Here is a 19,224-nt window from a genome sequence, read left to right on the forward strand (position 1 = left end):
TAATGGCAAAAGCACAGCAGAAACAAGCACAGCAGAATCCCTTTGCCATCAAATCTCACAAGTATCCTTGGCTGTCCGCAGATGAGAAACCAACAAGAAAACATTGGAGGGGAGAGCGGCTCACAACACTGCTGCTCATTACCCATTCTTCCAAATAAGATGATGATGATGATACTTTTATTTTTACATTTATATCCTGCTCTTCCTCCAAGGAGCCCAGAGCAGTGTACTACATACTTGAGTTTATCTTTCACAACAACCCTGTGAAGTAGGTTAGGCTGAGAGAGAAGTGACTGGCCCAGAGTCACCCAGCTAGTTTCATGGTTGAATGGGGATTTGAACTCGGGTCTCCCCGGTCCTAGTCCAGCACTCTAACCATTACACCACACTGGCTTTTCTTCTGGAGAAACTTATTGTGCAGGTTTGGAACTCGGGAGATAATTTTGGTCTTCAGGTTCTGGATGAGGTCACACTTCACCAGAAGGAACAGGCATGTAGTTTGGGAATGTTTCTGGATCCAAACCTCTCCCTGGTGTCCCAGGATGAGGTGATGGCCAGGGGTGTTTTCTTTCATTAGCTTCTTCCATTTCTTGTGCTAAACAATCCTAGATCAGTGGTACATATATTGGTAACCTCCTGACATGATTACTGCAATGTGCTCTATTGGGGGCTGCCTTTGTACATAGTCCAAAGACTGCAGTTGGTTCAGAATGTGGTTGTCAGGTTGGTTCATCTCAGAGAGACCACATTACTCCTATACTAAAAGAACTACACTGGCTGCCAATAAGTTTCCAGGCAAAATACAAGATGCTGGTTATAACTTATAAAACCCTGAACAGCTTAGGTCAAGGGTATTTAAGAGAACGTCTTCTTTGCCATGAGACCCATTGCCCATTGAGATCATCTGGAGAGGTTTGTCTGCAGTTGCCACGGGTTCGTCTGGTGGCCACATAAGGGTGGGCCTTCTCTGTTGCTGCCCCCTGAGTCTGGAATGCACTCCTTGCTGAAATAAGAGCCTCCCCATCTCTGACAACTTTTAGAAAGTCCTTAAAGACTTTATTTTTTTGCTCAAGCTCTTTAACTTGACTGTTTTGAATTGTTTTTAGGTTTTAATTTTTGTTTTAATTTGCTTTGTATTGCTGTAAACTGCCCAGAGACAGATGTTTGGTGCAGTCTACAAATTAGATAGATAAATGGATGGCTAGATAGATAGATAGATAGATAGATAGATAGATAGATAGATAGATAGATAGATAGATAGATAGATATGCATTGGGCAAGGAAATGGACTGGGAGCCAGTGCAGCTTGAGAAGCACTGCAGTGATATGATCAAAACACCCACTCCCACTTAATAATCTTACACCCCTACCAACTGCAGTTTCCAGACTGTTTTCAAAGGCAGCCCCATTATAATGGTATTGAAAGCCACTGAGAGATCCAAGAGAATTGATAGGGTTGCACTCTCCCTCTTTCTACACAGGTCTTCCCACAAGGTGACCAAAGCAGTTTCTGTTCCAAAGCTAGGCCTGAAGTCTGATTGAAATGGATCTAGATAATCTGTTGCTTCCCTGAGTGTCTGGAGCTGGTCAGCCACTACAACAGTGGCTGTTTGAGTGGTCAGCCACTCAAACAGCTTGCCCAGGAAGAGAATATTGACCACAGACATTTAGTTGTTTACATCCTCTGCATCCAGACTAGGTTTCTTTAGGAGTGGTTGAATAATAGCGTCCTTCTCTCAATGAGGCATTTAGAACCTACTGGACCCAGATAAAGTGCCCTCCCTACTATATTTATAAGCTATGAAGAGCAAGTGTCAAGCACGCATTTGGTCGGCCGAACTTGACTAGACACCTTGTCCACATCTTCGGGCACCAATAATTGAAACTCCTCTAGCAAAACTGGACCAGATGTTACTCTGGTCACCTCTCCAATGACACTGCATCAAGTGTAGAGTCCAACTCATGGCGAATGTGAGCAGCTTTACCCTCAAAGTGCTGTGCAAATGTATCACAGCATGCTACTGAGGATTCTAACACATCTTGCCCAGAGCCAGATTTCAAGAGGCCCCGCACTGCCCAGAAAAGTCCCTCTGAATAACATTGAGAGGATGCAATGGTGGATGGGAAAAAAGTTTATTTTGTTCCATCACTGCCACAGAATAGGCTTGATAATGAGCTATAACCTATGCAGACACTGCACAGATAATAATAAATGCTGCAGAGCTTAGGCCGCTCTTCACAACAGGGATGCTTCTTCTCAACTCACAAATTTACTGTTAGCGAGAATGTTGGCCACTATCCTTATGCTTAATATGAATATTAACACAATGAACATTTATATATTGCCTAAGGAATGTTTGCCTGAAAATGCATTAGGTAAGGCAAATGGAAGTAAAAAAAGACAGAGATATGCGTGCTGGGGTATTTTAGGAATGTTACTGGCTTAGTCGCAGGTCATAGATACAGATGCAAAAGAGTTAAAGCTTAACTGAATTAAATCAGTACAGTATAACTTTATTAACTACAATTTATATATAGAAGAAGGAAAGTAGTTCAGAAGGTCATATGTTTCCAGTACCAGCAAACATTCATCTCAGTCTTCATTTCTGCTTAAAATGCGTGTTTTTGAGTCTGCTTTGGTGCTTTTATTCTAATTGTTTTAATTACAATCTTTCCTTTTCTTTTTTACAAAAGTGAATTGTGTTCTGCTTGATTTTAGAGCTATAAAGACCATTGACGCTTTAGCATTAAAGATTCAATTTTCAGGCCCATCCATGAGCATCTCAACGCGGAACTTGGCACTTGGTGTTTCCTCTCTGAATTCAACTTTATTCAGTGGCTCCTCCTTCAGTGTCAGCCCCCAAAACAATGCTTCAGACTTTCAGGTATAAGACACATAATTGCATGGCACATTAAATAAAGGCATACACTGTATGCTTACCTTATTTAAATATGATTGATAAATAAATTTTTAAAAAATAAAATAAAGTATAAAATAAAGTATGTGTACCATCATAAACACTGTATTGGCAGAAATTCCATTGACTCTACTGAATGGTCTATATTCAGGTTGTCAGTGTAAGGCCTTTGGAATTTGCCCTGTCTGCCAAGCTTTTTCTTCCAGCCCTTCATTGCTACTGTGAGCTTTCAGAAGCAACTGAAATTTTAAAAGATTGAAAATTTAATGTCAAGAAAAGATTGAAACTTAATTTGGATGGCAGAAGCAATTGAAATCAAAAGGCACAGGGTGCAAAGATTCAAAGGCTACAAGCACCCAAGCCAACATATTCAATGCAGAGAATAATCTTAATTTATCAAGATTCCTAATCAAGTGAGGTCTGTCATGGACTAGCCAGCTGTCTTGCCTTCTTTGTTAAGTTTAGCCTTTAAACTCCATCCCAGGTATCACCTTCTCCTTCAGAGAGAAAGGCAGAGTCCCGTTGAGTTATCCCAGACCTCGCTACCAGAGCTGGCAGCAAAATCTGAGCTGTACCAGCATGTGAGCCTCCTGCCATCCTCATCTCAGAAGAGATTATCTCCAGGCTCTTATTATGACTGGTCCTGCATAAATTTACTAGAACACCCAAATTAAACCACTATGCAGAGAAAGACATTTCAGCTCCACCCTGTCCCTGGCCAGTTTGAGCTGACATTAAACATCTCTTCCTGGCTGCCATGAAGAAGCCAAAGCCCATGATCCCCTAAAGAAAGCAAGAGAAGCTGGCACTGCCTGCCTGCCCCAGCTGCCACTGAAACAAGGTGGAAACTGTCCTTACATAGAACTATTTCCTGCTGATAAAATCTGATCTCTTGGAATCTTGGGCAAAGTTCCATGTCTCAGGGGTGTAACTACTATTAGGCAAGGGAAGGTGGCTGCCTGGGGCCCCCCACACCTCGAGGGGCCCCCCAGAGGCAAGTCACATGACTATATATTGTGCAGTGTGTGTGTGTGTATCATCGAGGGGCCCATTTTAAAATTTTGTCTCTGGGCCCACTCCAGCCCTGTTACGCCCCTGCCATGTCTCATAAGATGTCAAGCAGTTTCAGTTCCCAGACCCCACTAAGCTTCATAAAATCTTAGAACTAATGCCTCCCTTCCCCAATGACACCTGCAAATGCCACCTCTCTGACAAGCATCACCATGAGGGGCACTTGGGAACACTCTTTCAAAAGAAGAAGTAAGGAATGTTTGTGTGTGTGTGATCTTCCTTTTGTTTAAATGAAGGACGATGAGTTCAGAATTTATGCTATCTGAAGTATGTGCCTGACTTTTTAATGAATCTTTTTAGATGTATGTCAGACTATATATAAAGGTATTATCATTGCTGAGTACAGTGCTTTTTAATAGTTGAAGATTGCCCATTAATGTGCAAAACATTAGTGAAACGTGTATAGCCCCCCCCCATGGCACCTAGCTTATCTATAAATGTAAACATTTACTCTAGTTTATAGCTTTGCTTTATCTAATTAGGGGAATTAGCATTTCCCTATAAAACAGATACATCTGTGGTTTTTCCTTCCCTAAATTGTTTTATACCCAAACTGGTGATGCTGATAAGCTTTTCTTAAAAGAGAAAAAAAATAATCCTTTTAAATGAAAAATAAAACCATGTTGGCCTCACATTATTGTTCCTATGTATTAAATTGTATAAAAATATTCAGTGATGAAACATGTTTTTAACTTAGTATTGTAATGTGCAAGTTACACACAGGCTGCTAAACAAAACATAATTTTATTCATTCTGTTTTGACACAAATAATACAAAACATTCTATTATTAAATACAACATTAATATTTAATAGTTAGATAATTTTTTTAGCTCCTGTTTGTATGCTGGGGTGCAAACCTAAATATCCATACTGGAATAATTTGTGGTTTTATATGAATGCAACTAGGGTTCAAAGAAAGCGCGGGGCGGTGGGGGGGCAGGTGCTGTTTTATTAAATTCTGGTTATACTGTTATATTACATTTATTTTTTGGAGTGGCACAGAGTGCTTTTGGGAAAAGGTAGGTCATCAGAATTCTTGCATAATTATTTTATAAAAATTAATGCATAATTATTTAGACAGTGGCCAACATCCTGACTAATGAAGGGGAGGTGCTGTGTGCAAGCACCACTGCTACATTAGTGAGGAACTCATCACAAGTACCAGTGCTTCTGAAATAGCACCTGCCCTTCATTAGTCAGGATGTCGGCCACTGTCTAAATAATTATGCATTAATTTTGGTGAATACTTGCTCAGTATGAGCAAGATAGTTCATTTTTCTTTGATATGTCTTTTTTCATTTTGTATTGCAGATTGATTTCGACAAAAACCAGGGAAATTCCTTGGCTTCTGTCACATTGCCACCAAGCTTACTGGAGAACTTAAGTCAAGAAGAACTTGAAGCTATTTCCAGGGCTCAGTTTACTTTTTTCAATAAAAATGGTCTCTTTCAGGTAAGCATGAACATGCTTCATTGTATTCGGTGACTTAGTTTGCATTATAAATAAGCCTTTAAAAATATCTTAATTGTATACACACTTTGCAGATTGTTTTGTGTCATGCCAATGAGGTGTTAGCAACTGATAATAAAACTGAGTGGTGCTGGGCTTTAGATTAGGATATGATTGTCAGTGGTGGCCTGAGGTAAGACGGAAAATGCTACTCCCTGCCCCATGTGCCTTCATGAGGTACATGGAGCATACCCTCCTATCTTCATGAGGTAGGAGGGTGTGCATTGGGCTAGGAGGAAGCAGGAGCTGCAGAAAACCATTTCAGGGCAGCTCTTGGAGAAGAGCTGCTTCAGTGGCTGTGGGAAGTGGGTGGCTGAGGAAGGAAGGCAAGGCAGAAGGAGGGGGCATTTTGCATTCCCTTTTTTCTTCCAACTCCAATAAAAAGGTCCGGTGTTTAGAAAGTTCTCAGCCACTGACTAAATAAGTGATTCTTATTGAATTAAGACTGGGCAAGGTAAGTGCGGCAAAGAAGCGATTCTTTTCTTCCCGTATTGCATCCACAAGTTCACGTCCAGCAGAGTTGTTCAGGGTTGTGAGAGGGCTAGTATGTGCCCCTCCTCCCTTGAATCAGAATCTGGAACCATCAATTACCCGCTGTGATGTGTTTAATGAATTCTTTGTGGGGGGAAATATCTCGTATTCGGGCCGACTTAGACTCTGTCTCCACAATTACCTCAGTGTCTGATGTGGAGGTGTCCAGCGACTCCTCTTGTGTGATTAGGTTAGATCAGTTCCAGTTTGTGACTCCTGAGGATGTAGACAAGCTGATTGGAATGGTGCGGCCTATCATCTGTTCTCTTGACCCTTGTCCGACATGGCTTATATTATCTGGCATGGGAGTTGTTGTAGAAGGCCTGGTAGAGATTATAAATGCGTCTCTGAGGGAAGCTAGGATGCCTCCTTGTCTTAAGGAGGCAATTATTAGACCGCTTCTGAAGAAGCCTACCCTGGATCCCTCGGACTTGAACAACTACAGGCCTATCTCCAACCTTCTGTGGCTGGGAAGGTAATTGAGAGGGTGGTGGCCTCCCAGCTCCAGACAGTCTTGGATGAAACTGATTATCTTGACCCATTTCAAACTGGCTTTCGGGCTGGCTATGGGGTGGAGGCTGCCTTGGTCGGCTTGATGGATGATCTCCAATTGGGAATTGACAGAGGAAGTGTGACTCTGGTGGTTCTTTTGGACCTCTCAGCAGCTTTCGATACTATCGACCATAGTATCCTTCTGGAGCGTCTGAGGGGGTTGGGAGTTGGAGGCACTGCTTTGCAGTGGTTCTGCTCCTACCTCTCGGGCAGGTTCCAGATGGTGTCCCTTGGAGACTGCTGTTCTTCAGAATCTGAACTTTTGTATGGTGTTCCCCAGGGCTCCATATTGTCTCCAGTGTTGTTTAATATCTACATGAAACCGCTGGGAGAGATCATGAGGAGATTTGGTGCAGGGTGCTATCAGTATGCTGATGACACCCAAATCTATTTCTCCATGTCAGCATCATTGGGAGAGGGCATAACCTCCCTAAATGCCTGCCTGGAGTCAGTTATGGGCTGGAGGAAGAATAACAAACTGAGACTGAATCCGGCTAAGACGGAAGTACTCATTGTGCGGAGTCGGAACTTGAGAGATGATTTTGATCTGCCTGTTCTGGATGGGGTCACACTTCCCCAGAAGGAACAGGTACACAGTCTAGGGGTGCTTCTGGATCCCAGCCTCTCCCTGGTGTCCCAGGTTGAGGCAGTGGCCAGAAGTGCCTTCTGTCAGCTTCGGCTGATATGCCAGCTGCGTCCGTTTCTTGAGGTGAATGACCTCAAAACAGTGGTACATCTGCTGGTAACCTCCAGACTGGATTAGTGTAATGCACTCTATGTGGGGCTGCCCTTGTACGTAGTCCAGAAACTACAGCTGGTCCAGAATGCGGCAGCCAGGCTAGTCTCTGGGTCATCTTGGAGAGACCATATAACTCCTGTATTGAAGGAACTACATTGGCTGCCAATATGTTTCCAGGCAAAATACAAGGTGCTGGTTATAACCTATAAAGCCCTAAACAGTTTGGGCCCTGGGCATTTAAGGGAACACCTTCTTCTGCATGAACCCCACTGCCCACTGAGATCTGCTGGAGAGGTCCGTCTGCAGCTGCCACCGGCTTGTCTGGTGGCCACTCAGGGACGGGCCTTCTCTGCTGCTGCCCCGAGGCTTTGGAATGCACTCCCTAGCGAAATAAGAGCCTCCCCATCTCTGACAGCTTTTAAAAAGTCTTTAAAAACACATCTCTTCACCCAGGCTTTTAATTAATGTTGTTTTAATGGTTTTAATGCTGTTTTAAAATATTATTTTAAAATGTTTAAATTGTTGTAATGTGTGTGTCCCCCCCCTCCCCATTTTTGTCTTAATGAATGTTTTACTTTGTTTTTATTTATTCTCTTGTAAACTGCCCAGAGACGTAAGTTTTGGGCGGTATAAAAATGTTTTAATAAATAAAATAATTAAATAAATAAATATTCTTTTGCATTGTAATGAAGCCTTATGCAGAAAAAGAAGCGACCTTTGTCTCCAGTGCATCTACATAACTCTGCAGTATGGTGCTGGCATATATTATACTTCTTTATTGGCATCATGACCAGATAGTAAACAAAATCTTGACAAATCACCATGACCCTCCACTGTCTTTTTAAATCCCCCCTGCGGTTTCTGTAGAGCCTTTAGACTCTGCATTTTAAAAAATTCCTTTGTAATGACAATAAGAAAGCTTGTACTAAGAAGCAAAATCAGACATACAGTGATCAGCAATAAGTGGTGACACAAAATCCAAGGATTGCTCTTGTTAATGGCATCAGCTTTAGTCATTCTAGTTGCTTAATATTTTTTTGTGATAATGAATACAATTTTCATTAAAATGACAGCCCTGACATTACATTCTCATTATCCTCCTGCCTCTTGCTATATAGTACTAACTGTGCTAAAATAAATATATTTGTTTCTTTTGAAGGTATTGTTTTTCTTTATTGTCTATTCTGTGTTATTGGCTTACATCCTGAAAGGAAGCAAGGATTCAGTGGAAGCCTGCTGCTAACACCACTGGAGGATTCCTAACTTCTGCAGAGTGCTTTCCAAATTGCGCTTTTCAAATTGTGCATCAGGGCTTGGTTCTTCTTTTTAATATCTTTTTAACATCTAGATGATTCTTTTAAACATCTACATGAAACCACTGGGGCAAGTCATCCATCAGTTTGGGGTGAGATTCCATCAATATGTCAATGATACTCAGTTGTATATTGCCACCCCAGGCCACTCAAGAGATGCCGTTTCTGTGCTTGCCCAGTGTCTGGCAGCTGTCAGGGTCTGGATAGGCCAAAACAAGCTCAGACTTAATCCCTCCAAGACTGAGTTGCTTTTGCTTACTCCTCGATCTGGCCAATTGCTGAGTTTGAGTCTCTCTTTGAATGGCGTTGCTGTGGTCCTGAAGCGACTTGAGGGTCCTCTTGGACTCGTGGCTCCTGCTCGAGCAGCAGGTGGAGGCTGTGGCCAGAGGTGCCTTTGCCCAGCTTCGGCTGGTCCGCCAGTTGTGGCCCTATCTCGACAGGCAGGCCCTGGTAACAGTAACTCATGCACTCGTCAGCACTCATCTGCATTCTACCTGGGATTGCCTTTGAAAATGACCCGGAGGCTTCAGTTGGTCCAGAATGTTGTAGCCCACCTGCTTATGGGCGCTAGGAGATATGATAGTGTGACACCTCTCTTGCGCTCGCTGCACTGGTTACCTATTTGCTTCTGTGTCCAATTCAAAGTGCTGGTTCTCACATTTAAAACCCTTTAGGGCTTAGCACCTGCTTACCTGCAGGTCCGCCTGTCCTGGCCAGCCCTGTCCCACCCTGTGAGATCTTCTCAGGTTGCCCTTCTTTCGGTCCCCGGTCTCAGAGAGGTCTATTGTACTAGGGCCTATGGAAGGGCTTTCTCTGTTGCTGCCCTTTCACTTTGGAATTCTCTTTGCCCCACCAGATTCGGTAGTATGTAGCACTAAAACGCAATGATAAAACCCCAAAAAGGGTATCGGAAATGTGAAAAGCACCTTGCTGACAGCGCAGGGACTGCGATGCTGAAACACAGGCAATACGGAAGCACACTTAGCAGATACATTGTAGCTGGTAATCTGGAAAGCGCCCAGCACATGTGTAGTGGCCAGCGGGAGGGGGGGCAATTTTTGCTTATTTTCCCTGCCTCTGGAAGTCCTGTGTGCCTTCCAAAAACATGGCCATGAGGTTCGCACAGCCCTCAGGGGCATATTTTTCGAAGGCACAGAGCATTATCAAAGGCAGAAATGACCAGCTAAATTTGCTCCCCACCCCCAGCACACGGCAGAAGTGGGGAAGCCTATGATTGTGTGGGTGCAACCTTCCACTGTGTCCTTGCTTCCTTAGGATGTCAACCTTTGTTATTAGTGATGTGAAAAAAGCAGACTCTCAGATTGTGAGTAAACTAAATTAGAATTTGAAGTTTGGGTAATAGGAGAAGTTTACATATTCTATGGATTTTTATGATGCTATGTATTTACTGAATTAACACAACATGAAAATAAGCCTTGGATCCCTGTATAATAGTTGACTGTTTGCTATGTCTTGGATGAAGGCGCAGTGTATTAAAGTCCTTTCTGTTTGGGACAGTTCTTGGCCTTCTCAGCTGTCCCATTTGTTTTGGCACTGGATTGGATTCAGTGTTTTTCACTGCCAGCTGCACTGTTCATGCAGCCCTAAGAGCTGAAATATAGAGGAGACAACAGGACAAGAGCAGAGGCAAGGCTTTCCCTTGTCTGTTTGCTTTTAATTTGCTGCACAGATGCCACAGTTAACAAAACAAAGTAGATTACCTACAACTGTTGTCGTTCTGAGTGGTTCTCTTGTGCAGCTACACACCTCTCTGCCTTCCCCACTAGAAGGCAGAGTACAGCAGTTGCCTGAGCAGCTTTGGAATTTAGAAAGGAAACTGGGAATGAAGGCTCAGTTTTTCATCCCTTGGCCCACAGTTTTGGAGCAAAAAAAATAAATTGTATTGGAGGGTTGTCCCCTCTGAGAATACTCTTCTTAGAATTTCTGAACATTCGTCGAAGTGACCTGTACATCCTCTAATATGTCACTGTAGAGAGGGCAATTCAAAGATCAATAGTTGTAGGTAGACAATTTATTTTGCATGTTATCACTAGGAATTTTTTAAAGTTTCTAACACTTGACCTTGAACAGTGTTCTTATGCCTTTTTAAACTGCCTGACAGAAAGACTTTTAACAGCCATGGAGTTTCTTTCAGTGCTTTCAATAGAAATAATATCTGAGTTACTGTAGATGAATAGAATAAATTTGAGCCCATCCCTTATAGGAATGAGTGTAAAACATGTATGCTGTGTTCATTTTAGGATTTTAATATGTTATATTAAAATAACATTAATATGTTATATACCATTCAAACAGTGAAGAGGTGGGTTGAAAATGTTTTAATTAATTAATTAGCTAATTAATGTAATATTTAAAGGCGCAAGGGCTTTCCCTGGCCTGGACTTGTGACTCATCTATCCAATAAGTTGTATTTCAAGGTTACTTGATTGGACAAAATACTGCTCTTCCATTTATGCCAGTTCCCTGTTCCTGCTGAAGTCCTCTGCACCCCATCCTGCACTGTTCTGAAATACCCTCTGACCCTTAAGAAGCCTTGGGGAAACATGGACAGCAGTGGGGAGGAGGGGCAGAAGTGCCCCATTCTTTGATCTAACCCTTTGGTTTCTTGTTACAAATAAATGTTAGAAACAATTTAATGCCAACAATAAAGATTATTTCCTACCTCTGGAGCCGGTTTTGTTAATAAGATTTTTTTTTAAAAGTGGCACATTTTTGTTCAGGAAGTGATCTAATTAGATCTGGCTATCAATCAACATTGTTTGAAGCTTAACTCTGATTAGCTTCAGGAAAAGGTATTGAAATTACCATACAAGCTGTCTTTGTATCACTATAAGGTCGTTCATATGACCTTTGAGAGTGCTGAGGATGGGGGAAAGACAAGATAGCACCTACTCCCTCCCCCACCACCGCCGATGATCCTGCATGGTCCCAGGCTGCAAGGCTTGTGAACCCACACAACTGGCAATTTTGCAAGCCACACAGTGTTCTGGAGACCAGGAAAATGCATCCCTGCCTCCAGATATTCCCACGGTGCACCATGTGATGAGTGCAGTTCATTGAGGGATTCCGCCATGAGTTGGGTGCTGTAGGCCCAAGCATTCACCCAACCCTGTATCTGGGTAAAATGGTACAGGGAGGGCAGAAGTAAAGGTTACCTACGAGGGCAGCTCCGGGATTGGCCAGGTAGGGCTGTCCAAGCCTGGGTAAGGCTGCTCATGTGAACAGCCTTTATCTGTTTGATAGCTGCAACTGAATATCACTCATCATAAAAACATCCTGTTTATAACATTTAAATTGCAGTATTTTCTCATAGAACACTTCGTTGTCTCTTTTATGATAGAAACATGATCTTCTTATATTGAGTGATGTTAAGTGCTAACTCAATGCTAATTTGTTCTGGCAGTGTGCAGTAATAACTCCATGTACCCCAACTTCTGATAAGACTTCTCAGAATAACAGGTTTTGCTGTAATGTTTCAATTAATTTTTCAAAGGATGCAGAAGCTCACACCAATTTAACCAGTTATGTGGTGGCATGCAGTATTGGCAATATTACTATCCATGATCTTCAGGATACTGTGAAGATTACAATTAAGCATACAATTAAACATACCAAAATCCAGGTAAGAGATCTGGATCTCCTATGTGACTTCATTTAAAAAGGCACAGTGATGTCTTCCACAGCCAAGTGAAATCAGAACAAAAGGAACTTTACTAGGTAGGATCCAGACTTAGTAATAACTAAGTCCCATTGAATTAATAGAGCTTGTACCATTTATTTAAATGTTGCTTAGTCATGACTAACCTTTCTGATCCTGTCCACTGTTCATTGGCGGATGGTGAGGCCTGCTGCATGGGGTCTGGGGTGGGGGCAGCATATAACTCCCTGGCTGCCAGAACCCAGCATCCTACAGGAATCTGTGGCACCTGACCAGCATTCCATAGTGGAGCTGCCCTGTCTCCGCTGTTCCTCTGGCCTCTGCTCATGTATCGACACCATTTGAGAAATTAGCATGGCAAAACCTGCTGTGCTGACCCCTCAAATCGCACCTGTGCATATGTGAAGGCCAGCAGAAGGGCATGGTGACCTCCCTGCAGGTTGCTGGGCCGGGCGCTGATCCCATAAGATGCTGGGTGTTGGCGGCGGGTGAGTTTGCTTTTATTCAGCCACCACCACCACACACAATCACCATGGCAGGCCTCACCATCTGCCACTGCACAAAAATAAAGAAAAATAGAAATGTATATTTTACAAACAGAAATGCCTCCTCTGTGCTGATATAAGATAAATTCTGTATGTGTTATATTGGTTGTAGTTGTTAATATATTATCATTATTGTGATTACCCTGCTGGATGGATGCTTTTACAGTATGAAAGTTCCACACTTTCTATTTAAATGTGTTTGTAAGAAATATTAGGTTGCAGGATGCAGGAGGCAGAGTTCTGAATAAAAAACACTTGCATTGGCTATTAAGACAGCAATTACATTTAAGATTAATACCAAGGCAATGTCAAAAATCAGGAGTTTTTCCCTTTCAAAAAACTTTCTTATCCAACCACAGACCTCGGTGGATCCAATCTCAGGCTTGTTTTTGGCAGAACTGGCCCTTGATTACCCATTTTATACTTGGACCTGACGAGTCTATGTTCACATCTCTGCTTAGGCATGAACTCAGGCTGGAACAAGATGATATGAGGAAATACATCATTACAAAACCTGTGTTTCTCTCATAATACGAATGCAGGTTTTCCCCTCAAAATACAGATACATTTGCAGGGGGAGAGATGGGACGGGATGCTAAGACCCCTGTCCACTGATTCTTCCCTGTAAACTCCATATTGAGGCCACTTTTCTCCCAACCAGGTTCCAAACTGAAAAATACATTTGGGGTGGGGGAGACAATCTCAGAGAAAAATTTTCAGAAACATGAACAGTCCTTCTGCCCACCCTCCCATCCACTGATTCTCTCCTGAAAACATTCTTCTGCCTCCATTTTTTAAAACAAATATTTTGGGACCAATAATTTGGCAAGAGAACATCTAATTTTGCCCTTACTATAACTTTGCCCTTACATATAACTATGACTATAACCGACTAATTCTCATAGGCTCATGGCCAAGCTATGTAATGTTAGTCATTTCATTAACTCTCGAGAGCTTCTTTTTCTGGTGTAACTGTGCATAGAGGGCATGATCTGGTTTGGGACCATAGTAGGGAGGAGTTGGAGGAGCTTTAACCCTACACTTTCCAAGGGCCCAATCTAAATAGCATTCTTGTGCATGTTTACACAAGGAAAAAAGCTCCCATATGCTCAAATAAAAGCTTCTTTTTCTTCTGTAACCTGAACCATGGAGGAGGGTAACAATCCAGATGGGGATCATAGCAAGGAATAGGATTAAAGCCCCCTTGAGCCCTCTCATAAATCCAATCCAGATAATGTCCCCTGTGCACCAGGAAAAGCAGGCATGGTAGAGCTAATAGCATAACTAACTAATTTGGTCCTAAGTTCTCTGTAAATTGTAAAATCAATTGGATAGAAAATTTTTCACATTGCCTTAATAGATAGGTTTTATAGGACTTTACATTTTCAAGTACAGACCCTAATAATGAAAAAGCAGTATGATTAACTTGTAAATAATAATGCCTTTTAAATAATATATATATATCTTTCTCCCTCTTTCTCTCTCTCAAAATATTTTTGGCTTCTATAAATTTGAGCAACCCACCTGTGTCTTTTGGGATATGAACAAAAACAGTAAGTTTATCCTTTTTTCTGCATTTCGCTTACCGGAAGGATAGTGGCTGACATGCAGGGCAATGTTGTGGTAGTGCAACAGTTGTGTACATGCAAGAAACTACCAAAGCTTTACACCTACTAACTGAGCGATGAGGCACTCTTAAAGTGGTCTTATATTTAACAGGAACAGAGGAATTGTCCCTTTCCAGTCCCAGCACAGCGTCCTTCCAGTGGCTGGTGGTGGTGTCTACCTTGTATTTCCTTTTAGACTGTGAGACCCATTGGGATAGGGAGCCATCTTATATATTATTTATTTTTCTGTATAAACAGCTTTGATAATTGTTGAAGAGCAGTATATAAATATCCGTAGTTTCACCATCTCTTGAGCTCTTTTTGCATTTGTGCAAATATTGGGCTTGTGCAACAAGCAAAACTGAACAGAGGCTGACATCCACACTATTGTTGCACGAGCACAATGAGAGAAGTTGCACATGCTTAAGAAGATTGTGGAACTGCACAAAGTTGTGATGCTCTTCAGCATTGCACAGTTGCACGTGGAAGACGTTCTCCAGGGCATATACAAGTTGTACAAGTTGTAATACAGTGCATCAGTATTATGCTAGTGTAACACTCGTCTGGAGCACAAGCTCCTGACTTAGCAGAACTTGCTAGCTGCTAGCACAACTACCTTGCACTAGTGAAACATTTACAGTGTTGGGCTTGATGTCAGCCAGTGTGATGTATTTTACTTTTGGATTCTCTTTTTACCTAACGCAATTAACACTGTCATGCACATTGGTTCATAAATTAGATTTAGAAATTAGTATTAGATGATAGACTACACTTGGCCTCTCTTCTGAAATCAGATAAGAATTCTTCCACTAACAAGTATATCAAATTACAGCATAGTTTTAGTTAGAGGAAGTAAACGAAAGATGAAACACAGATACTTTCTACATAATAGTGTGCAGCTGCGGCACTGCATAATCACTACATGAAACTCAACAGGATCCATGCTGAGAAACAAAATAGCAAATGAAAACAACACTTTAAAAGAAGGCAGTGGATAGATGTGTACTTGTGCCATGTTTATAAGATAACCTTTTAATAGAGTTTAAATTAGGGATGTGCACAAAAGTGGTTCACCCGGTTCGGTTCTGATCCGAACCGAGTCCGAACCAGGAGGGGGTGGTTCGGTTTTGGTTTTGTTCGAACCACCCCCTGGTTCGGTTCAGACCCGGACTGGTTTGGACCAGTTCAGATGCCCCAAAATTGGTAGGATGGTAGCTGGCACCCAGGGGTACCTGTCATCCAAACCCCAAAGCAATCGGACACTCGTACGATTTTTTATGAATTTTTGAAAATTATTTTAATTTTTTTCTCATAGGATATAATGGGACTCGAACCAGACCATTATTCCTTATTGTGGAGCACCCATGGGTGCCAACAACCATGCCAACCCTGAAGCAGTCAGACACCCCTATGATTTTTTATGAATATTTGAAATATTTTTAATTATTTTTCTCATAGAGTATAATGGGACCCGAACCAGTCCATATCCCCTATTGTGGAGCACCTAGGGGCACAAAAGCAGGGTGGGTGGTAGACAGACAGGGGTGCCTACCACACAGAGGGGTGATTTTTAAGTGATTTTTGAAGTTTACGCGTCTTTAAGGGTGCCAACCTCCCCCATGGATTTCTAATGGGGTACAGGGTTCTGTTGTTTCTGAGGTATTGAGTGTGGATTCTATGATAGCATATTAGAGTGGATTCATGGTGTCTCATTGAAAATCTCATTTGCTATCATAGAATCCACACTCAGAAAGTCAGAATACCTCAGAAACAACATAACCCTGTACGCCATGGGTTAGCAACCCATGGGGATGGTTGGCACCCTATGTGCACTACACCACCACTCTCTCTGGGCCATCCCAGCACCCCCAAGTGCACTTATGGGGCTGCTGAAAGCTCCATATACCTTATGAGGAAAAACCTTAAAGACGCGTAAACTTCAAAAATCACTTAAAAATCACCCCTCTGCCCAAATCCTTTGAAAAAATTCAGGTAGCTTCCTTGCCCCTACCTGGCACTACCACCAACCCCACACTGCTCTAGGCCACCCCTTTGCCCCCGACATGAAGCTATACATTTGCTGACACCTCCATGCTTCTTTATGGAGAAAAACCTTAAAGACGCGTAAACTTCGAAAATCACTTAAAAATCAGCCCTTTGCCCAATTCCTTTCAAATAATTCTGATAGCTTCCTTGCCTAGCCTAGGAACTACCAGCCACCACACTCCACTCTACGACACTCCTTTCCCCCCGACATGAAGCTATACATTTGCTGCAATCCTAATTATTCTCTATGAGGAATTCAAAAATACTTTAACAATTCACCAATAATCAGAGGAGTGTCTAATTGCCTTGGGATTTTTTGTGTGGTAGGCACCCCTGTCTGTCTACCACCCTGCTTTTGTGCCCCTAGGTGCTCCACAATAGGGGATATGGACTGGTTCGGGTCCCATTATACTCTATGAGAAAAATAATTAAAAATATTTCAAATATTCATAAAAAATCATAGGGGTGTCTGACTGCTTCAGGGTTGGCATGGTTGTTGGCACCCATGGGTGCTCCACAATAAGGAATAATGGCCTGGTTTGAGTCCCATTATATCCTATGAGAAAAAAATTAAAATAATTTTCAAAAATTCATAAAAAATCGTACGAGTGTCCGATTGCTTTGGGGTTTGGGTGACAGGTACCCCTGGGTGCCAGCTACCATCCTACCAATTTTCGGGTGTCTGAACCGGTCCAAACCAGTTCGAATCCAAACCACCCCCGGTTCGAATTCGAACCTGCAGCCCGAACCTGATGGCTGGTTTGGTTCGAATTCGAACCTCCGAACCACCCCGGTTCGGATCTGAACCGGTTCAGATTCTAACTGGTTCGCATATCCCTAGTTGACATAGGAGGATGAGCTTTTGGACCCAAGCACATTGCCTGTTAGAAAATCCCACTGATGTCTATAAAACTTACATTTAAGCTGACAAATCTTTATTCGTACATTTAAACTTACTACCTTGAACTGAATTAAGTACATTTCTTAGAATATTAAGTTCCTACTCTGAGAATAAATGGGTTACATTTGGACACTTGCATGGTTGCACATAATATACTCCTCTCATATTATTGTTAACAGTTGAAAAATCACTGCAATAAATTTCTGCTTTCCTTGATTTCTCTAGATGGCCAAGGTGGGTGGAATGATACAGGTTGCTTTGCACAAACAGAGTCAAATGAGAATGAGACTGTTTGCTTATGCAATCATCTTACACACTTTGGAGTACTGATGGTAAGCGTTCCATTTGTTCATATAGGTCACATTTCAGGGATGTGTTCAATTTGCTATTTCCTTGAATTCATTTTACAGTTTTCATAAATGGAACCCAGGTTCTTCTGGAAAAATACTGAATTCTTCCAACATCTTTCCTGGAGCTCTTGGTTTGGGGTGCACCATTGCAAACACTGGTTCTGTGCTTCAGTAATCAACTCTGTAGAATTTAATTTTAACCAATATTTGGGAAATTTTGCAATATGACGGCAGATAGATTTTGATAATTATGATGACTCAGTGATAGACAGATGGTACCATATGATTATGTAGCTCATAATCATACGATTATGATAATTACATATATCATATGTTAATAATATGAGCTGATTTTGTGGTAGCAAGCATGACTTGTCCCCTTAGCTAAGCAGCGTCTGCCCTGGTTGCATATGAAAGGGAGACTAGAAGTGTGAGCACTGTAAGATATTCCCCTCAGGGAGTGGAACCCGCTCTGGGAAGAACAGAAGGTTCGAAGTTCCCTCCCTGGCATCTCCAAGATAGGGCTGAGAGAGATTCCTGTCTGCAACCTTGGAGAAGCTGCTGCCAGTCTGTGAAGACAATACTGAGCTAGATAGAGCAATGGTCTAACTCAGTATACAGTATGACAGCTTCCTATGTTCCTAAGGTATTGGACAGAAACAACATTTTACCAGTGTCTCCAATTACCACATTATATATCTGTATTGAAATTGTGTTGAAATAGAGAAAACATAATTAGAATATTTAGCAGTTGGCAAACAAAAGAAAGAATTATTAATGGTAATGTATGATATTTTGTGGGAAACTGCATATCCACCTTTCTCCCATTTTATAAGGGGAGAAATATCTCTGAGAGAGACTCATAGAATAAATGTAGTTATACTTGTTTAGCCAGGGAATGAATTTTACAACTTCACTATGATTGCAGAAGAACTATGCAAAAATAGCATACCAAGGGCCTGTGGAAAATAGGAAAATAAATTAGATCTTTAAGTGTTATGTTGAAAGGTGTTGGCATTGTAGTAATCAAAAGGGAAATGTTCTACACCTGTGATTACATTGCTCCTGCGTGAATAAATGGTATATAGTGGTGCACGCAAGGGTCATTTCCAGCCGCCATATTGAGAAGCTGTTTTGTGGGTCTTCTGCTTTAAAAAAAAATTTCCCCCCACAATTTTTCATGGTTTGTGAGCAAGGGGCATTCCTTGACACAGAAACCCCACAGAGCACAGTACTGTAAATATCTTCTTTTATTTTTGTGTTAAATTTCTGTATTTTTAACTTTTCCTCTGTTTTCTCACTATTTTTCCCCATTCTGGAACCTAACCCCCATTTTTCCATAGGCACTTGTTACTCACGGTTCCATTGCTCACAGTAATAGGCAAGAAACTGAACCCCTGTGAGTAACAAGGTACCTGTATATGGTGACACAAGTGTTGAATGAAAATTTTCACATTCATAT

The 19,224-nt window shown here is 41.8% G+C and overlaps 1 protein-coding gene across 7 annotated transcripts in view; it reads left to right on the plus strand.

The window, feature by feature from the left end:
- Positions 1–19,224, plus strand: part of ADGRG6 (adhesion G protein-coupled receptor G6) — a 185,804-nt gene that overhangs the window by 115,571 nt on the left and 51,009 nt on the right. For all 7 annotated transcript variants that reach the window (XM_053290074.1, XM_053290064.1, XM_053290054.1 and 4 more), the window contains 5 exons: positions 2,720–2,885; positions 5,302–5,442; positions 12,149–12,277; positions 14,375–14,411; positions 17,638–17,744. In XM_053290074.1, coding sequence (XP_053146049.1) covers positions 2,720–2,885; positions 5,302–5,442; positions 12,149–12,277; positions 14,375–14,411; positions 17,638–17,744 — 580 coding nt within the window. The remainder of the gene's footprint in view (positions 1–2,719; positions 2,886–5,301; positions 5,443–12,148; positions 12,278–14,374; positions 14,412–17,637; positions 17,745–19,224) is intronic.

This window comes from Hemicordylus capensis, chromosome 1 (assembly GCF_027244095.1).
Source record: "Hemicordylus capensis ecotype Gifberg chromosome 1, rHemCap1.1.pri, whole genome shotgun sequence".
Classification (NCBI taxonomy): domain Eukaryota; kingdom Metazoa; phylum Chordata; class Lepidosauria; order Squamata; family Cordylidae; genus Hemicordylus; species Hemicordylus capensis.